Source organism: Gigantopelta aegis, chromosome 14, assembly GCF_016097555.1.
Source record: "Gigantopelta aegis isolate Gae_Host chromosome 14, Gae_host_genome, whole genome shotgun sequence".
NCBI classification, from domain to species: Eukaryota; Metazoa; Mollusca; class Gastropoda; order Neomphalida; family Peltospiridae; genus Gigantopelta; species Gigantopelta aegis.
In genome coordinates, this window is record NC_054712.1 from 16,947,779 (window position 1) to 16,968,150 (window position 20,372).

General features: G+C 40.4%; 1 protein-coding gene across 1 annotated transcript in view; it reads right to left on the reverse strand.

Moving 5' to 3' along the window:
* The window catches only part of LOC121388286 (inositol 1,4,5-trisphosphate receptor type 3-like), a 133,059-nt gene that overhangs the window by 87,522 nt on the left and 25,165 nt on the right, over positions 1-20,372 (reverse strand). Inside the window, exons 12-15 of the mRNA XM_041519565.1 lie at positions 16,555-16,687; positions 4,255-4,364; positions 2,368-2,484; positions 1,309-1,459 (exon numbers count right to left, since the gene is read on the reverse strand). Of these exons, the coding sequence (XP_041375499.1) occupies positions 1,309-1,459; positions 2,368-2,484; positions 4,255-4,364; positions 16,555-16,687 (511 nt within the window). The remainder of the gene's footprint in view (positions 1-1,308; positions 1,460-2,367; positions 2,485-4,254; positions 4,365-16,554; positions 16,688-20,372) is intronic.

Genomic DNA, 20,372 nt, shown 5'->3' on the forward strand with positions numbered 1-20,372 from the left:
CACTAACCACTAATAGTTAACCCACTGTCCTGGACAGACAGCCCAGATAGCTGAAGTGTGTGCCCAAGACAGCGTGCTTGAACCTTAATTGGATATAAGCACGAAAATAAGTTAAAAAGAAAAAAAAAAGTTGAGTTTTAAATCCACTTTTCATAGATTTTCAGGTAAAATATGTTTTGTATGCTTATATATTAAAAAAAAAAAGATGATCATACATGTATATGATTTTAAAAAGTAATAAATATATATACCTGGTTAAAGGTGCTATGTCAAAGTTGCTATAATGGTGTTCTCATCCAAAATATTTTTAAAAAATTGGTTTCAAACATAAGGTTTATACCTTCAGCTATATGACTATAAAACATTACAACCACATAATTCCATTTGCTAGTAGAAACTAAATTATTTTAGGGGGAATCTTGCGAGTACATCACATGCATTAACTAGTGACATCACGGTTTTATGCGTACACATTCAACAGACTAAATTTACCCAGAATTATGCGTGATGAAAAAAAAAGAAAATGGTGGCCATACTATATTTAGACATAAATTATTCAGGAAACCTCTCTTGTCGTCCAGTGCAAGACTTTTAAAAATTATTATTCTAGAGTTAATTATGGAAACATTATGCGTGGAATCGATTAATCTGTAGTTATTTATTAGAAATAAATGTGAAAACAATGAAATATTACAGCGTCAGCTTTGACATAGTACCTTTAATATAAATATCTGTTAACTGTAAAATTTGTATTATTAATAACTGCATTGTTAGGACAGTGCTATATGTTTTAGGTTTGTACGTGTCTAAATGAATTATGGTCGGAAGGGAGAATATTTTATTGAAATTACAGACTGTAAATGTAACTGTTATATTCTGGGTTATTCCTCCCATGTCTTGGTCTTTGGATTAACAACTGTTATTAAGAAGCATTATGAGAGTACTGCTAAAGCAATATATATGTCCCCTACCTGGCCCAACAATTTTTCGTATCACCTTGGTTCAAGGACCATAACTCCATCCAAAATGAGTAAATTGCAATGAAAGTCAAACTTGATCTTTAACAGTACATGATAAAGCTATAAACAAAATTTCAGCTCATTATCTCAAAGCCTTCTGGAAAAAAAGTCTGGAAAACTAATTTTCACATCTCCTAAGTTGATTGGGTAAATCACAATGAACGTCACACTTGATCTGTAACAAAATTTCAATTCAATATCTCAAGGTATTTAGAAACAAATCCCCAAAAATATATGTGGAACAGATGGACGGTCGGACAGACAGGTAATAATGACAGGTAATAGTTACATTCAGTTTTCTTCCCGATGTCTTTGTCTTTGGGGAAGGGGTAGTCGTGTCTGCCATCCAGCAGCGTGAGGAGAGGTGGTAGTAGCTGCAGTACGTCCTCCGCGTCCAGGTAGTAGCCGAACTTCACCAGGTGATACAGCAGTCGCAGAACCTGTAGCAAGAAAAACAACATGCCAGTCACACAACATTATTAAGGCGGGACGTAGCCCAGTGGTACAGCGCTCGCTCGATGTGCGGTCGGTCTGAGATCGATCCCTGTCGGTGGGCCTATTGGGCCATTTCTCGTTTCAGCCAGTGCACCACAACAGGTATATCAAAGGCCGTGGTATGTACTACATTGTCTGTGGGATGGTGCATATAAAAGATCCCTTGCTGCTAATCAAAAAGAGTAGCTCATGAAGTGGCGGCAGCGGGTTTCATCTCTCAATATCTGTTTGGTCCGTAACCATATGTCTGATGCCATATAACCGTAAATAAAATGTGTTGAGTGCATCGTTAAATAAACCATTTCTTTCCTTCACAACATTATTATGTATAACTGTTCCTCTTCAAATATTAGATATCCCCAGAAAAAATATTTTAGATTGGAGATCCTGGAATTTGTGGAAAAGGTACCGCAATAAAAAATGGACATATTAATAAGGAGTGTGTCAGGGAACATTTTGACCAGAGATCAATTAACCACTATTGATAATAAAAAAATGAAAATGCCTTGCACCTCTCCACTGCTGTCCTCCTCTATATCCATCATAAAAAGCAATATATTATATAAATATGGTGTGTCCATGTCTATAATACATTTATACCTGCACATTGAACATGTGTCTCAAGCCAGGGTAGGATACATTTATACCTGCTCTATTAACATGTTGTGTCCGGTGTCTGAAGCTATCAAACATTTATACCTGCTCTATTAACATGTTGTGTCCATGTCTAAAGCCATCATACATTTATACCTGCTCTATTAACATGTTGTGTCTGATGTCTGAAGCTATCACACATTTATACCTACTCTACTAACATGTTGTGCTAATGTCAAAAGCTATCATACATTTATACCTGCTCTATTAACATGTTGTGTCCGATGTCGGAAGCTATCATACATTTATTCTCGGACAGGAATTCTGCAATCCAGTCTCGCAGCACTGGAAAAATAGCAACCAACTCCTTGACAACCTGAAGAACAAAGAAATCCATTAGTCAGCAAATTTGTTTAATATTATTCTTCATTTTATTTTTATACACAATGTACATGTACAGTGGTTTGTAAGGGTTTTTTTAATTATTACTATACCTTCAGAAAGAAAACGATTGGATTCTTTATAAATGTGCTTCGGTAAAATAATCAAAAATCAACATTTTCATAAAAAATGACTGTAAATAAATTAACATGATTATACTATAAAAGGTTCATATCAGTTATCTCAAATACATTTTGTATATGCAACATTTAATTAATTATTTCAACTAATGAAATAATTACTAAAACACATACTTAGTTTTCTTGCATATATACCCATTTCAAAATGTTTTATATTAAGAAGAAAAAAAACAAAAAAAAAAAACAATGGCTGCCATTTCCCCTCCCATAATTATTACAGCATGATATGCATGCAACATCACCATTTTACTCATAATTAAATATAACTTGTCGTGACAACTCAATATAATACGGTGTGCATGTCCTATCCCCTCCATTGATCAAAGTGCAATAAATTACTTCAAAAGTAACGAAATTTCATTAAAATATCACATAACCTGATTTACGCAATGTTGTGAAAAAGAAAAAATTTAGTTGTATTACAATAATTGCTAATGCTCCAGATCTCTTGCAATTAACTTATCTTTCAATGTTTATCGAAGAAGAAAACACCGAGTTCAAATAACGCCGTGATCGATTAAAAGAACAGACCTTGAAGCAAAAAGGCAGTATTAGTTTTATTGATCGACCGCTCAAATTGCAGCTGTGCTGTTCCTAACTTTTTCCTCAACTTTGTTTTCCCACACAGTGAATTGTGAGAAATAATACATTACATTGTATAACATGCAACAGATCAGGCCCCGTGCTTATAAACCTTAAAGTCTAGACTTTAATAAAGTCCAGACTTTAACGTAATGCTCCATTTTGTCCTTGCTATATATAGAATTGTTATCAAGGTGTTATTTGTCACCAGGCTGAACATACAGAATTCAACACAACTTTTCATCAGTCGAGGAGGAGAGTCTATCAGTATTAAGGAAACCTTTTATTTTTTTTACATTTTTAATTGACTCTTTTTTAATCCAATTTACTGGTACTTTTTAAATTAAAATGTTTTCTTTTACTCTGTCTGAAATACAAATGTTTTCCTAAATCTGATGCCACAGAGCATTATGTTTGATTATTCTCGAGTCTAGTCATAACATTAAACTTATATGTTGTTAACCAGTACCTACGTGTCACGTGGGCACAAAAAAGTTCTGTGCAGGTCCGCTTTGTTCAGAGGTGTCGGGTTTCTTCGTGTAGCATTGGTACTGGTTAACAACATGTAACTTTAATGTCAGGACTGGACTCGAGAATAAATCCACTAGCCCTACGTTACTTCAAGTTAATAAAATGTTACTAATAGTAATAATGCATACTAGTACCTAAAGAGGGAGGTAGAGCTTAAAAACACTCAGATAGGGGTGGAGGCAGAATAATTCATATTTACAAAATATACTTAAATGCAACATTTGACAACTTTTTTTCACTAGCTGTCTGGCATGGCAATAGTAGTTACCATAATCTAGAAGCACTGCTCTACAGAAGAGGTCCCTGTAAGCTAGAAGTTTGTGTCCAATCCTTTTGTACAATAAAATATGTTGTTAATTAAAAAAATAAAAATAAAAAAATGACATTATTACTGAAAAAAAATTAAGAAAATAGAAAAGAAAAAAATAAATTAATAAAAATGAATCCCTTACAAAATCTCCCTGACTCTTCTCCTCATCCTTGGAACCAACGTAGTCGTACACAAAGCAGATGTTGGGGTGATCCAGCACGGAGTAGTTGTTGCCCACATCGACAAACAAACCTGCAAGTTACAAACAAAACACTTGAACATCTACACTAAGTTGGAGAGTATACCAGTGTTGTGTTCAGGAGAACAAGCACCCGTGAACAATTGGACTAGCACCATCGTGTTCTAACCCATTACATTCATCTTGGCACAAAAACCAGTCTTTTGAGTGACAGTGAGCACTCGCTCTCCTGAACAAGTTTGTTTGTTTTGTTTAACAACACCTCTAGAGCACATTGTCATCCATTTGGTAATTAAATTTTGACATGTAATCTTAGAGAGGAAACCCGCTACACTTTTTCATTAGTAGCAAATGACTTTTTATATGCACTATCCCACAGGATAGCACATACCACAGCTTTTTTAAATACCAGTCGTCATGGTGCATTGGCTGGAACGGGCAATGGCCCAATGGGCCCACCGGCGTGGATTGATCCTAGACCGACCGCGCATCAGGCGTACACTTTACCACTGGGCTACGTCTCACACCACAAAAGAGTTGAAGATCTCCACGTAAGTTGGAGAGTATACCAGTGTTGTGTTCTGGAGAACAAGCGCCCATGAACAATTTGACTGGTACCATCGTGTTCTGACTCATCACATTCTTCTAACGCTTGGCATAAAAACCAGTCTAGTGAGTGACAGTGAGCTCTCGCCCTCCTGAACACGCCGTCCAGAACTAGCTGTTTATTTGGAAGAAGTGAGCCAAAAAACAGTAGACATTTATGACATTGGAATAGAAGTCTTCTAGGTAGAATATGTAGGAAACACATGGAGAAACATTAAGACTAAAAGTGCACGCACACATACACACATTATTAATGGCAATGTAGGCTAGTATTCCATTATTTATTTATTATTTTCTTTAATCTAGAAATTATTACTACAGATAAAGGTGTTGACCATAATTGTTGGGGGGGTGGGGGGGTATAGTGAGAACAAATTGCAGATTTTTTTTTTTTTAATAATAAATAATAAAATTCAAAATAAAAATAATAAAAACACTTTTGTAGTATTGCCAAAGACTACGGTATTGTGTTTAAAAAAAAAAAAAAACCCACCCCAACCTCCTTCCCCAAACACACAGCCTCCCCTTCTTATCGGAGGTCGGACTCGGCATGGGCGTGTTCGAAACCCTAGTGGTATATGGGCACGTTAACGGTTAAACTAGTTATCATCATCATCATCACCAAACACACACACAAAACAACAATAACTTAAAAAAAAAAAATAATAATACAAATAAAAAGGTATCATATTATGGAATTGCTCACCATCCTCGACAACGAACAGAAGACAATTAAACATGGACAGACTCCATTAGAAATGTTCCACAAATTCCGCTTTACATTGACAAATTCCGTTCTTCGTCGATGGTTTTTTGTTTGTTTGTTGTTGGGGTTTTTTAATTTGTGTAATGTGACTATTTGACTACTCAAATGTTAACATCTCCCATACAGATTGATGGAAGTTAATTACACCACACTTAACAACAATGTCGGTTCCTTTGATCATACCCGCGGTGTTTAGTGGTGAAACCACGGGCGTACTAACCAAATTCTCGAAGAGGTTACGCCTTCATTTCGCCCGTAGTGCCGCAGAAAGTAAAGTGAAACACTGTTTTAAAATGTAACATAATTTAGAGACAATAATACAGTAAAACAGACATTTTATTCTGTCATAATCCCAGGATATCTAGTTTTCAATATTTTACGGGGGACCATACCCCCAGAACCCCCTAGAAACTTTGCTTTGCGCCCTCGATCTCAGTCAGGGCCCCCTCCCTCCACCAATGTCTACTTGCTTCCGCCGTGCCTGTAAAGTAGTTCTATTCTGACAACCCAAATAAAAAGGAAAATTACCCTCACTTGAAAATAAAGTACAGTAAAATTTAGCCTAACATATTTTTTTTCATTTCCGTAGCACCCCCCCCCCCCCCCCCCCCCCACACACACATGAGCGCGCACACACACACACAGAGACAGACGCACACCTCCCCGTATGGAATTATTATTATATATCCTATACTGTATATTCTTTATTATTAAATGTAAATATACATGCACCCATAGCAACACGTAGGTTTTACGTTTAGAGTGTACGTACATTAAACGAGAATGTGACGGAACATGCTCTTATCTTTTCGCCTGTGGCGATGTTAATTGTTTTAGAGGGCCGTGTGCGGCTGGGTTACGTAATACCCCCGCGCGACGGTGGTCGAACTGTTCCCAATACACACCCAGACTAGGTGTGGAGGCCATGTGGCCAGTGGTTACGTAATACCTCCGCCAGTTCTGTTTTACGACCTTATATTCCTAGAGGAATGGCGACAGTAAGTCTGGTCATCTAAGAAAATATCCCGTCTTGGTCGCTATGGAAATATCCCATGATAGGAGGAGTACCGCGATGTGCCCCCAGGCGATATTCGGAATTTTATAATAAATAGCTAGGATTTTAGATATATCGAGGAGAAACATTGGAAGTATCCAGGGGAAACGGACGTCGTCCACTGAACGATCTATATAAGTTCAGTCCGGACTTGCTGGATACGCTCAGTGTAGTGGAGATAAAGCGAGCGCGTAAGGCCGAGTTAGTTGAAATCGCGTGTGAGCGGGAAATTGATTTAACATCAGCTAAAACATTAGGAGATATAAGGACAATTATTATCCAGGAAGTTTTTGGTGATAGTCCTGTTATGGAAGACAGTGAGATTGTTCCAGAGATAGAGATAAATGAGTTAAGTGTGGAACAACAATTAGCTTTTAAAAAACTTGAGTACGAAAGAGAAGAACGTGCATTAGAGAGAGAGAGAGAGAGAGAGAGAGAGAGAGAGAGAGAGAGAGAGAGAGAGAGAGAGAGAGAGAGAGAGAGAGAGAGAGAGAGAGAGAGATAGGGATAGAGAAAAAGAAGAGAGGGAGAGAGAGAGAGAGAGAGAGAGAGAGAGAGAGAGAGAGAGAGAGAGAGAGAGAGAGAGAGAGAGAAAGAAGAGAGAGATAGGGATAGAGAAGTCCAGTTAGCAAAATTAAAAGTGGAACATGAGTTAAAGTTGAATACTGAAGCAGTTAGACGGGAGGCAGGAAATGGGTTTAACATGTCGAAGGCTTATAGATCAGTGCCTGTATTTGACGACCAGGAGGTAGATATGTTCTTCCAACTTTTTGAACGGGCCGTTAAGCAGCTAAATTGGCCGCAGTCTAAGTGGACATTGTTAGCCGTGTCTAAGTTTAAAGGGAAGGCTAGCGTAGCTTATAATTCAATGAGTGATGAGCGAGCAAGTCAGTACGACCTAGTTAAGTCTGTGGTGTTGAGTGCTTATGAATTACGACCTGAGGATTATTGTTTACGGTATAGCGAGTTGAGAAAAACGCAGGGTCAGTCTTATAGTGAGTTTGTGGCTAAGAAGGCAGGGATGTTTGATAAATGGGTGGTTTCTCATCAGGTAGAGTCATATACCGAATTACGGGAGTTGTTGATCTTACAGGACATTAAAAATGGATTACCAGTTAGCTTACGTATTCATTTAGAGGATCGTGATATCAAAAAAATAGAGGAGGCAGGCATAGTGGCAGATGATTACGTGTTAATACACAAAGCTCAGGCAGTACAGGGTAGCTCTATACAACAGGGTGAGAAGAAGAAATTTCAGCCAGGTTTTTCCCGGGAAAGTAACTATCGGGAGAGTCATCTAGTTGGTCTAGTCAGGCAAGGAATGCACCTGGTGGGCAAAGTAAGGATAGGCATTATCACCAATGCACGCTAGTTACTGTAAAAAGATAACCATCTCTTGTCGGGGACTGTTTTAAAAGGAAACGCGATAATGCGCAAGTGGCGGTTTAGTGATGTCAGCTTCGCTAGCGAGAGAGTTAATGGTTAACGAAGTAAACCCGTAGGTCAGTGATGTGAAACAAGAGTTGTGTCCTAAGGCATATCAGTCTATCGAGATACATTCTGATAACGACAGAGTGTCTAGCTGGTTAGAGAATTCAGATGACATAGTTTGGCCGTAACCTCGGTTACTGGAGAAAATATGGTTGTCCGGTTACATAACGTTTTCTTGTGTTCGAAGTTTGTGACGGGACCAGTCATTATGGGGGTTGTGAAGGGCTTGCCTTTTGGAAACATAGGAGTTTTGTTGGGTAATGATTTGACTAGTCAGTGTTGTCAGCCGCAATATGACCAATTGTTAATTGAAGACAGCCCTTTACCCATAGAAGAGTGTGAGGTTGATGAGACTAGATATGCTGCGTGTGTAATGACTAGGGCTATGGCCAGAAGGGTAGCACGAGACCCAGAGGAAAATTGTGATTTGTCTGATACGTGTTTGAGCCATGAAATTGGAGTGGATGAGGTTATCAGTAAAATGGTAGATAAGTCAACTGAGGAACTAAATGTGGTGGAACCGGTTGATCTCCCGCAGAGGGGAAATGAACCAGTATTGTTTGATAGAGGGGACTTACCTTGTAATAGACAAGAGTTAATCCTAGAGCAGGGGGCTGATCCAAGTTTGTTGGCAGCTCGCACTACATTGTTAACTGAGGGTGAGATGGAGGATCAGATGTCAGGTTATTATATGGACAAGGGAGTATTAATGAATAAGAGTGTGGAGAAGGTTGTGCCTGATAGTGTGGAATGAGTGACAAGATGTAGAATTGTGGTGCCCTCTAAGTACTGCCCGTCATTGTTATTGTTAGCACATCAGGACGTGTTTGCTGGCCACTTAGGGCGGAATAAAACTCATAGTAAACTTGCCTCAGAGTTTTATTGGAAGGGAATGTTTGCAGATGTCAGTAAGCATTGTATGTCATGTCATGTGTGTCAGGTTGTGGGCAAACCAAATCAGCTAATTCCTCCCTATCCCCTGCAGAAGGTTCCCATAGTTGGGGAAGCCTTTTCAAAAGTGTTGATAGATGTCGTGGGGCCATTACCGAAAACGCGTTCAGGCAACCAATTCTTGTTAACAATTATGTGCTTAACTACGCGTTTTCCAGAGGCGATTCCCTTAAGGAAGGTTACTGCGTCGGTTGTAGCTAGTGCGCTGCTTAAGTACTTCACGTATACGGGTTTACCAGGTGAAATTCAAAGCGACCGGGGTACGAACTTTATGAGCAAGTTAATCCAGCAAGTACTGTCTATGTTAGATATACGACAGATTCGTTCTGCTGCATTCCACCGTGAGAGCCAGGGCGCAATAGAACGTTTCCACCAGAGCATGAAAAGTATGCTCCGCTGCCATTGTTTGGACAATGGTACTGACTGGGACCAGTCAATCCCTTTCGTGTTGTTCGCAGCACGGGATGCTAAGCAAGAATCCCTAGGATTCACCCCATTTGAGTTGGTCTATGGGCATTCAGCCCGAGGCCCTCTCAAATTGGTAAAAGATAGTTGGTTAGACAAGGATAATGCCGAAAACCTGCTGATTTATGTAGGGAGAGTTAGAGATAGGTTGTGGCAGGCGACCGAACTAGCTAGGAAGCATCTGAGCTATGCTCAGAGCAAAATAAAATCAGTGTTTGATAGGAAGGCTAGGAGTCGGGAATTTAAACCAGGGGATAAAGTGCTGCTGTACCTTCCCATTAAACGGGGTTCATTACAGAACCGGTATTTCGGTCCCTATGTTGTGCACAAACGGGTTAATGAGACAGGGTATGTGATAAACACTCCTGATAGGGTTAGGAAAAGTAGGTATTGTCACATCAATTTGCTAAAAGGTTATTTTGACAGACTGCCGATAGTTCCAGTGTTACCTGTCCAAATTGAGAATCACTCAGTTTCCTGTGATGACGTCAAGACTGCAGAGATCAAGTTAACCAACAGCCAGATTCTAGCAGACTTGAGTTCTTATCTACAGCACCTTGACAGCCCCCAGCGAGCAAAGTTGACTACGCTGATACAAGACAATGTTTCCATTTGTCAGGACTTTCCAACAGTTACCAATACCTTAATCCAGGATGTGCGCTTGGAACCCAACGCTACACCGATTCGACAGCATGCCTATCGGATAAACCCTGTAAAACGTGCGGCACTGAAAAAGGAGATAGATTACATGTTGGAACACAACATTCTGGAACCATCAAACAGTCAGTGGGCATCACCTGTTATTCTGATTCAAAAGGGAGATAACAGTTTCCGGGTGTGTGCTGACCTACGTCGTGTGAATCAACTCATCAAGGCAGATGCCTACCCTCTACCCCGCCTTGACGATTGCATCGACCGAGTTGGACACGCTCGATACATCACCAAACTGGACCTATTGAAGGGTTTTTATGCCATTTCGTTAACGGAGGAAGCTAAGGACATTCTGGCGATCATCACACCTGACGGCCTCTTCCAATTCCGAGTGATGCCGTTTGGTTTGAAGACTGCCCCTGCTGTCTTTCAAAGGATGATGAACCAGGTGTTATCAGACTTAGAAAACGTCAGTGTGTATCTGGACGATGTGGTGTTAGCCACCGACACTTGGGATGAACATTTAACCGGTTTACAACAAATATTCAGTCGCCTACAGAAAGCTAACTTGACTGTGAACCTGGGTAAATGTGAATTCGTGAAAGCTTCAGTGACCTACTTAGGTCATACGGTCGGACATGGTTGCGTTGCCCCTCTGCAGGCCAAGACACTAAGCATCAGCCAGTATCCTGCACCGACCAACCGTCGTGAAGTTCGCCGGTTCCTTGGTATGGCCGGTTATTATCGTCGTTTCTGCGCTAAATTTGCGACGGTAGCTGCCCCCATCACATCGCTGTTAAAGAAGGAAACGAAGTTCCAGTGGTCAGATGAATGCGAGAAGTCATTCAACCGTCTTAAGCAGATGCTCTCCTCGTCTCCCGTGATGGCAGCACCAGACTACCGAATGCCTTTCAAGCTGGCTGTGGATGCCAGTGACGTGGGAGCTGGAGCTGTGCTGTTCCAAGAAGACGAAAATGGACTGGACCATCCTGTAAGTTTCTTCTCCAAAAATTTGACAAACACCAGGTGAACTATTCCACTATAGAGAAGGAAGCGTTGGCCATGGTACAAGCTCTGAAGCATTTTCAGATCTACGTGAAATCGGCGTTGCATCAAGTGGTTGTCTTTACTAACGATAATCCGCTGACTTTCATTCACAGAATGAAAGCCACCAACCAGAAAGTTTTGAGATGGAGTCTTCTTCTGCAGGAATTCCCAATTACCATTGAACATATCAAGGGCACATCCAATGTAATCGCTGATGCCCTGTCCCGAAGTTGAACGTTATGATAATGTGTTGACATTCTTGATTTCTGTTTTTTTTTATATATACTATTGTATACCAGGGACTCAGAGACTCAGTGTGATTACTGGTAGTCACCTTATTACTATGTGTTATAAATGCCCGGATGCGTCAGTTAACGCACATTTTTGTTTTGTTTAAATGTAGTATATTTCCCTATTCCTAGGGTAGAGGAAATATCCTTTTTGAGGTGGGTGTGTGTGACGGAACATGCTCTTATCTTTTCGCCTGTGGCGTTGTTAATTGTTTTACAGGGCCGTGTGCGGCTGGGTTACGTAATACCCCCGCGCGACGGTATTCGAGCTGTTCCCAATACACACCCAGACCAGGTGTGGAGGCCATGTGGCCAGTGGTTACGTAATACCTCCGCGAGTTCTGTTTTACGACCTTGTATTCCTAGCGGAATGGCGACAGTAAGTCTGGTCATCTAAGAAAATATTGGTCTTGGTCGCTGTGGAGATATCCCATGATAGGGGGAGTACCGCCCCCAGGCGATATTCGGTTTATAATAAATAGCTAGGATTTTAGATATATCGAGGAGAAACAATGGAAGTATCCAGGGGAAACGGACGTCGTCCACTGAACGATCTATATAAGTTCAGTCCGGACGTGGTAAATATATTTTTCTGCTCTGTTGTATAACCTTGATGTGATTGATGTGACTTTAAATATTTTAATATTGTATTATACCAATATTATTTAGACAGTGTTTCCGGTAATCTGACGAAATAAACTGTAGGCTTCACTGTTCTAAATATATAAAGCCGGTCATCCTAGAGGACCTAGGTAAACTGAATGTTATTGTCTTTATTGTGATAGGTACCAGTATTAATTCTGTATTACAAGGTTACTGAATGAGTAGTTAAGGGTTAATTAAAAATTGACCAGTTAGGAATAGAGTTGTAATTCCTTTATTAATTAAGTTCCCCTGGAAGCGTTTCTCAATTATCACACGTGTGTGTGTTGTATCACGGTGAAGTGATTAGAATATTGTGTAAACTGGACACCTAGTGATTAACTAATTAAGTGATTAGTTACGGGTTGTTATTATTATTATTGTTGTTGTAAGTAATTAACTGCGGCAAATACATTTGTCAGCGTAGGGTTAATACAGATTCCAAAGTGTATTGTGTTTTGTTGTGTTTTCTAGTGAACTAAACGTGCTATAATAGATATACTTTATATAAGATCGTATCTCTGATTACCTAGAGCCGATCCACTCGGGTATTGGACTGCCCGATACAGAGAGATCTAATAGATATACAGTTAGAAGAGATATTTGGATAATCGTGTTTTATTCAGTTACGGGTATTATAGGATCCCCGTGACAGAGAATAATAGATTTTACAACAGGTTAATATTAGCGGCTTACATTTTGTCAATTTATGACTGTGTTTTTTCCGTTCCAAACAATGCACCTCAAGTGATCAAAGACCGTGATATGTGCTTTCCTGTCTGTGGGAAACTGTATATAAAAGATTACTTGCTGCTAATGGAAAAAATTTAGCTGGGGTTTTCTCTGATGACTACGAGTCAGAATTATCAAATGTTTGACATCCAACAGCCGATGAATAATTAACCAACGTGCTCTAGTTGTGTCGTTAAACAAAACAAACTTTAACTTTATTTATACAGGCCCGTAGAAACCAAGGAACAGATGGCTGTGTTTGTGCCCCTTCCCCCTGCCCCCCGCCCACTCACTCCACACACCACTAGAGATTGTGTTCCCCTCTCTCTTTCATATCGTTCCTACGGGACTGTATTAATGTATCACCAATTCCGTAAATTAAATTAAGTGGCCTTTTTAACTAATTAATTTTTTCAATTACTATTACGTTATTTGATTAAAGGCTTTAGAAAGTAGATATATGTTTGTCAAAACACTTTGTGATATGTACAAAATACTGTATGTTGTCAATAAAAAGTTCTTAGACATATATATATTATTATTATTAAAGATACGTCAAATAATATATTGAATTTATTTAATGTAAGACTAAAGGGTATCATATAAAGTGTAACCAAATGAGCTTGATCATAATTTTCAATTTTTCTCCTTGTCAGACCCTTGCCATTAGCGGCTCGATTGCACGATATGGCAGTGCGCGCCTACTTAATGCAGCGGGTGTAATAACGCATTGCCATCTCTGGCCGGACAATATAATAAACAGTATGAAACTGACAACTTGATGGAATCAATTTCATTAACTAGTCATTATGAAAGAGTAGCACGAAACATTGTTATTGTGAAAATGAATTAAGCACCAATTCCGCCATCCATCCACGGGACATGGTAATGCACGCTGTAGGTTCCGCGCATCAGGCGCTGTTGGGTCTGCGCGTTAGGTTCTTCCACTGGCAGATTTTCTCCAGTTTTACGGTAAACTGATCGCGAGTCGTGCACGATGTTAGTCGGGAAAATTTAAAGTGACAGACCCTAGTTTTTAAACACTAAGGTATATATATTTTTTCACTGTTAGAGCCGGTTTTTGATAACTGAAATCATATATTACTTACATTTAAATGTTTTAATTATCCATTGCCGTACCTACGAATTTTTTCTTGTCATCCTTGTGTTTTTAATATCACAAAATGCATTTTCATATTTTTGAAAACGCACGTGCGTCTGAGAGCAACTGTTATGGAGTCGAGTTTTAATCTATTTTTAAAGGTATTTCACCGTTTCAACGTCACAGACTTAAGTGTCCATTTTCACGGGTTGAGATAGGGTCTCTGCGCCTTTAAAACTGAATGGAGATTTTACACTATAATACAGGCCCGTAGGAACCGGGGGAGCCGGACCGGCACCCCCCTCCCGCTCAAACACACACACACACACACACACACACACACAGAGACACACACACACACACACACACACACACACACACACACACACACACACACACACACACACACACACACACACACACACACACACACACACACGAGGTCGAACATGTACGTTTTATTTGTCCGCTATAAATAAAGATAAATATAAAGTTTTGAAAGTTTTGTTTTGTTTAAAGACACCACTAGAGCACATTGATTTATTAATCTTCGGCTGTTGGATGTCAAACATTTGGTAATTTCGACATATAGTCTTAGAGAGGAAACCCGATATATTTTTCCATTAGTAGCAAGGGTTCTTTTATATGCACCATCCCACAGACAGGATAGCACATGCCACGGCCTTTGATATACCAGTCGTGGTGCACTGGCTGGAACGAGAAATGTCCCAATGGGCCCACCAACGGGGATCGATCTCAAACCGATCGCGCATCAAGCGAGCGCTTTACCACTGGGCTACGTCCCGCCCCATCAATTACAGAAACCTAAACCAAAGCATTTAACACAGCAACAGCCACAGCAAAACTACGACAACCGTTAGCAAACAAACAACCGTTTAACCTGGATACAACCCACACGCATACATTATATAATATAATTGCCCAGTTGAGTGAAAGGGGTCAACCGATGCAGTGGCAGCTGGAAACTATAATGAATTACAGAAAACCTCACATAAAAACTTAACAATATTTTGGTATACGAGTTTTAGCAGTATTTGGTATATAAAAAGTAAAGTTTGTTTTATTTAACGACGCCACTAGAGCACATTGATTTTTAATCTTATCATCGGCTATTGGACGTCAAACATATGGTCATTCTGACACTATTTTTTAGAGGAAACCCGCTGTCGCCACATAGGCTACTCTTTTTTTTTACGACAGGCAGCAAGGGATCTTTTATTTGCGCTTCCCACAGGCAGGATAGCACAAACCATGGCCTTCAGGGTTTGGAGTCGGTATCTGGATTACAAATCCCATGCCTCGACTGGGATCCGAACCCAGTACCTACCAGCCTGTAGACCGATGGCCTGCCACGACGCCACCGAGGCCGGTATTTGGTATATAATATATACACGTAGTTATATATGCCAGTCCATCGGTTCCCTTTTGAAGCAAACGGAATATAAGTATATTAGGTAAATCGTTTTTAAATCTCGCGTTCAGAGAGAAACCAATACACACGAAAAACACAGGCACGGCGGAAACAGGTAGAAATTGGGGGGGGGGGGGGGGGGTGACTGAGATCGAGGGCGCAAAGCAAAGTTTCTAGGAGGTTCGGGGATTTGCTCACCCGTAAAATTTTGAAAACTAAATGTCTCGAAATGCAATTTTCTGCATTCTACAAGTAAAATTAATGTCTGCCTTAAAGATTTACTACCAATAATATTTTTTTATTCTGAATTATTATTATTTATTATGATTATGATTATGATTATTTTATTTTATTTTATTTTATTATTATATTTTTAAACACCACAAACACAGAGACAAAGACTTTTTTCTTTTCTTTTTTTTTGACATTACAAACATGGATGTTGATGAGATGAATGGTGTAGCCGCAGTATTTCCATTTCGGTATGGGACTACTTGACAGGGCCGTGCTCCACGCTTGCTGTCAGTTGAGCTATCTCGGTATCACCACAGCCCGGGGTACACGGAATTTGCAGTGCATGCCGGGTAATCATTCCCCATGTGGGGTCATACTCTCATGAGACACACCCATAATTGCACCCGTGAAGTGGGTGAAACTCGGTGTATCAGGCCTTACACCTACCTACTGAACCTAGCGGGGAACTCACTCTGGGTTGGAGCCGGTACTGGCATGAAAAATCCCCCATTGCCTCAGGTCGGATACGAACCCAGTACCTACCAGCCTCAAGTTCGATGGCATAAGCACTACACCACCGAGGCCGGTTTTTTATTCAGAATTATTGGGGGGGGGGGGGGGGGGGGGGGGGCTAGAGCCTCCAGCCCCTCCTGTTCTGCCGCGTCTGTTAGGTAAATCTTACTTAAATCTTGCATTCACAATACACCCGAATAACAAGAATTACAACAAACAGCAAGAAGAAGAAGAAAAAATGCACACGCGCGTCTACTGACTACGTACTTGTAGTGAGATCGCAGTACTTGGCTCTGATGGCATCTGGCAAAATGTCGGATCTAAGTGAAAGGAAGGTTTCTTCCCACGTGAGATACCGCAACTCCTTTGTTATGATGTTGATGGAGAAATCATTCCGTCCCTGAAATAAATAAATAAACATACACAGTGGCATAAAAGTTAAAGTTTGTTTTGTTTAACGACACCACTACAGCACATTGGTTAATTAATTATGGGGAAGGGGACGTAGCCCAGTGGTAAAGCGCTCCCTTGATGCGTGGTCTGTTTGAGATCGATCCTCGTCGGTGAGCCCATTGAGCTATTTCTCGTTCCAGCCAGTGCACCACGACTGGTATATCAAAGGCTGTGGTATGTGCTGTCCTGTCTGTGGGATCGTGCATATGAAAGATCCCTTGCTACTAAAGGGAACATGTAGCGGGTTTCCTATCTGAGACTATATGCCAAAATTACATGTGTGTGTGTGTGCTGTTACAATTATTGAATGTTGATACAGTAATTAGGAAATACGATTAATCCCTGTTTAGTGATACGTCGATTTATTATCTACGCCAGCAAGCGAGCAATAAGGAAATTATTCAACGTGATTTATCAGCGTGACCACGCAGTTGTTTGCGTAATTTACTCCGACACACACATAACTCAACTTAGACGCAATGACAGTTGTGTTAAAGGGACTAGGCTATATAATATTATATCTCGAGTTTATATCCAATGTAACATGTTTTCGTCTAATGTAGCATTAACAAAATATTAACATTACAATGCGCTTTAATTGCTTTGCTTTTAACACGAAGGAAGGAAATGTTTCTTCCCACGTGAGATACCGCAACTCTTTTGTTATGATGTTGATGGCGAAATCATTCCGTCCCTGAAATAAATAAACATACACAGTGGCATGAAAGTTAAAGTTTGTTTTGTTTAACGACACCACTACAGCACATTGATTAATTATTCATCGGTTATTGGGGGGGGGGGGGGGGGGGGGGGGGGGGGCTTGATGCGCGGTCTGTTTGAGATAGATCCTCGTCGGTGAGCCCATTTGGGCTATTTCTCGTTCCAGCCAGTGCACCACGACTGGTATATCAAAGGCTGTGGCATGTGCTGTCCTGTATGTTGTATGGTGCATATGAAATATCCCTTGCTACTAAAGGAAATATGTAGCGGGTTTCCTATCTTAGACTATATGTCAAAATTACATCCAATAGCCGATGTTTAATAAATCAAAGTGCTCTAGTGGTGTCGTTGTGTATATTTACATCATTGCTGAATGCTCATGCACGTGACGATGGGGATATATGCGTGCAAACAAATATGTTTATGTGTATTTACACCATTGCTGAATTATATTGCGACGTGTGTGTGTGTGTGTGTGTGTCTGTGTGCGTGTTTGTGTGTGTCTGTGTGTGTGTGTGTGTGTGTGTGTGTGTGTGTGTGCAAACAAATATGTTTATGTGTATTTACACCATTGCTGAATTATATTGCGACGTGTGTGTGTGTCTGTGTGTGTGTGTGTGTGTGTGTGTGTGTGTGTGTGTGTGTGCGTGTCTGTGTGTGTCTGTGTGTGTGTGTGTGTGGGTGCAAACAAATATGTTTATGTGTATTTACACCATTGCTGAATTATATTGCGACGTGTGTGTGTGTCTGTGTGTGTGTCTGTGTGCGTGTGTCTGTGTGTGTGTCTGTGTGTGTGTGTGTGTGTGCAAACAAATATGTTTATGTGTATTTACACCATTGCTGAATTATATTGCGACGTGTGTGTGTCTGTGTGTGTGTGTGTCTAGTGCGTGTGTCTGTGTGTGTGTGTGTGTGTGTGTGTGTGTGTGTGTGTGTGTGTGCTGTTACAATTATTGAATGTTGATACAGTAATTAGGAAATACAATTAATCCCTGTTTAGTGATACGTCGATTTATTATCTACGCCAGCAAGCGAGCAATAAGGAAATTATTCAACGTGATTTATCAGCGTGACCACGCATTTGTTTGCGTAATTTACTCCAACACACACATATCTCAACTTAGACGCAATGGCAGTTGTGTTAAAGGGACTAGGCTATATAATATTATATCCCGAGTTTATATCCAATGTAACATGTTTTCGTCTAATGTAGCATTAACAAAATATTAACATTACAATGCGCTTTAATTGCTTTGCTTTTAACACGAAGGAAGGAAGGAAATATTTTATTTAACGACACACTCAACACATGTTATTTACGGTTATATGACGTCAGACATATGGTTAAGGACCACACAGATATTGAGAGAGGAAACCCGTTGCCGCCACTTCATGGGCTACTCTTTTCGATTAGCAGCAAGTGATCTTTTATATGCACCATCCCACAGACAAGGTAGTACATACCACGGCCTTTGATATGCCAGTCGTGGTGCACTGGCTGGAATGTGAAATAGCCCAATGGGCCCACTGACGGGGATCGATCCCAGACCGACCACACATCGAGCGAGCGCTTTACCACTGGGTTACGTCCCGCCCCGCTTTTAACACGAATATCTGTATATTAGTTTACAATAGTTAGTACTAGAGAGAGCAGAGGGGTAGCTGTCACTCCCATCCGCCGACAAAATACGAACTTTTACTAGGTTTTACTACCCAGTTGACGACAACCTCAGGATAGTCCGTTTAATCTCAAGGGTGGGGTGGGGGGTGGGGGGGATGTTACAGGAGTCACGTGACCTCTCAACGCGCCCGTTTGAAGTGACTTTTTTTAATAAGGTTTTTGGGTTGGTCGAGCACTGCGAATAAGGGGGCGGGGGGGGGGGGGGGCAGAGTCTAGTTCCCCAATAATTCTGAATCAAAAATATTATTGGTAGTAAATGTTAAGGCAGTGATAAATTTTACTTGTAGAATGCAGGGAAATGCATTTCAGGACATCTAGTTTTCAAAAGTTTACGGGGAAGCATACTCCTGAACCCCCTAGAAGCTTTACGCCCTCGAACTCAGTCAGCCCCCCCCCCCCCCCCATGACTGCTTCCTTCCTCCGTGCTTGTAATGTTTTTTTTTTCTCGTTTTTTTTCTTTTCTTTTTTTTTCTTTTTTATAAATCATCATCCACAATATACAACACTACATTGCTTATCAATGCCACCTTCAATTGTTTTGTTATCCAAACACACACTACTTGCAGTCTTTATGACGATGCATTTACAATGGTGCGTAAATGGTGCGTGAATTTGCAATAAGAATATTTATATCATCTTTTCGATCACTGGAGATGTTACTTGCCACTGGACTGTGTGTATTGTTGACCTTACGTTTGACAGAACGCTGCTGTTATCAACAAATGGAGTCTGGTCTTCATGTTTTGTTTGCTTCTCAAGCACTGTAAATCTGTTTTGTGTGATATAGGCATCAGCGTAAGGGAATTGGATTTTCAGTTGTAAAAAATATACTAATAGAAAGAAATAATGGAACACGTGGATTTGTAGACCAAATTTAATTCACTACTGGGATAGTAATGTCTGTATTTGTATACGAAGTACTAACGTGGGACTGAATGTCAGTAGTGTCGACTGACTGCCAGTAAGACGGTCAACTGCTGACACAATGGATTGATGCTTTTGTTCGAAATCACTACTTGCTGCCACTATTTTTGTGATCCGTTATTTAGTGTTATCAGTATATGTTGATACTTCGAAGCAGATTTCAGAATTAGTTACCACAAAGCAGGTGGTTCGGCAAGGCAGTATACTACTTCCAGTGGCGGATCCAGAAAATCCATTTACCCAGTGACATGATGCGGAATGCCAATGGAACTTTGGGGGAGGTTTGGAGGGGATCGTGAAGAAATGA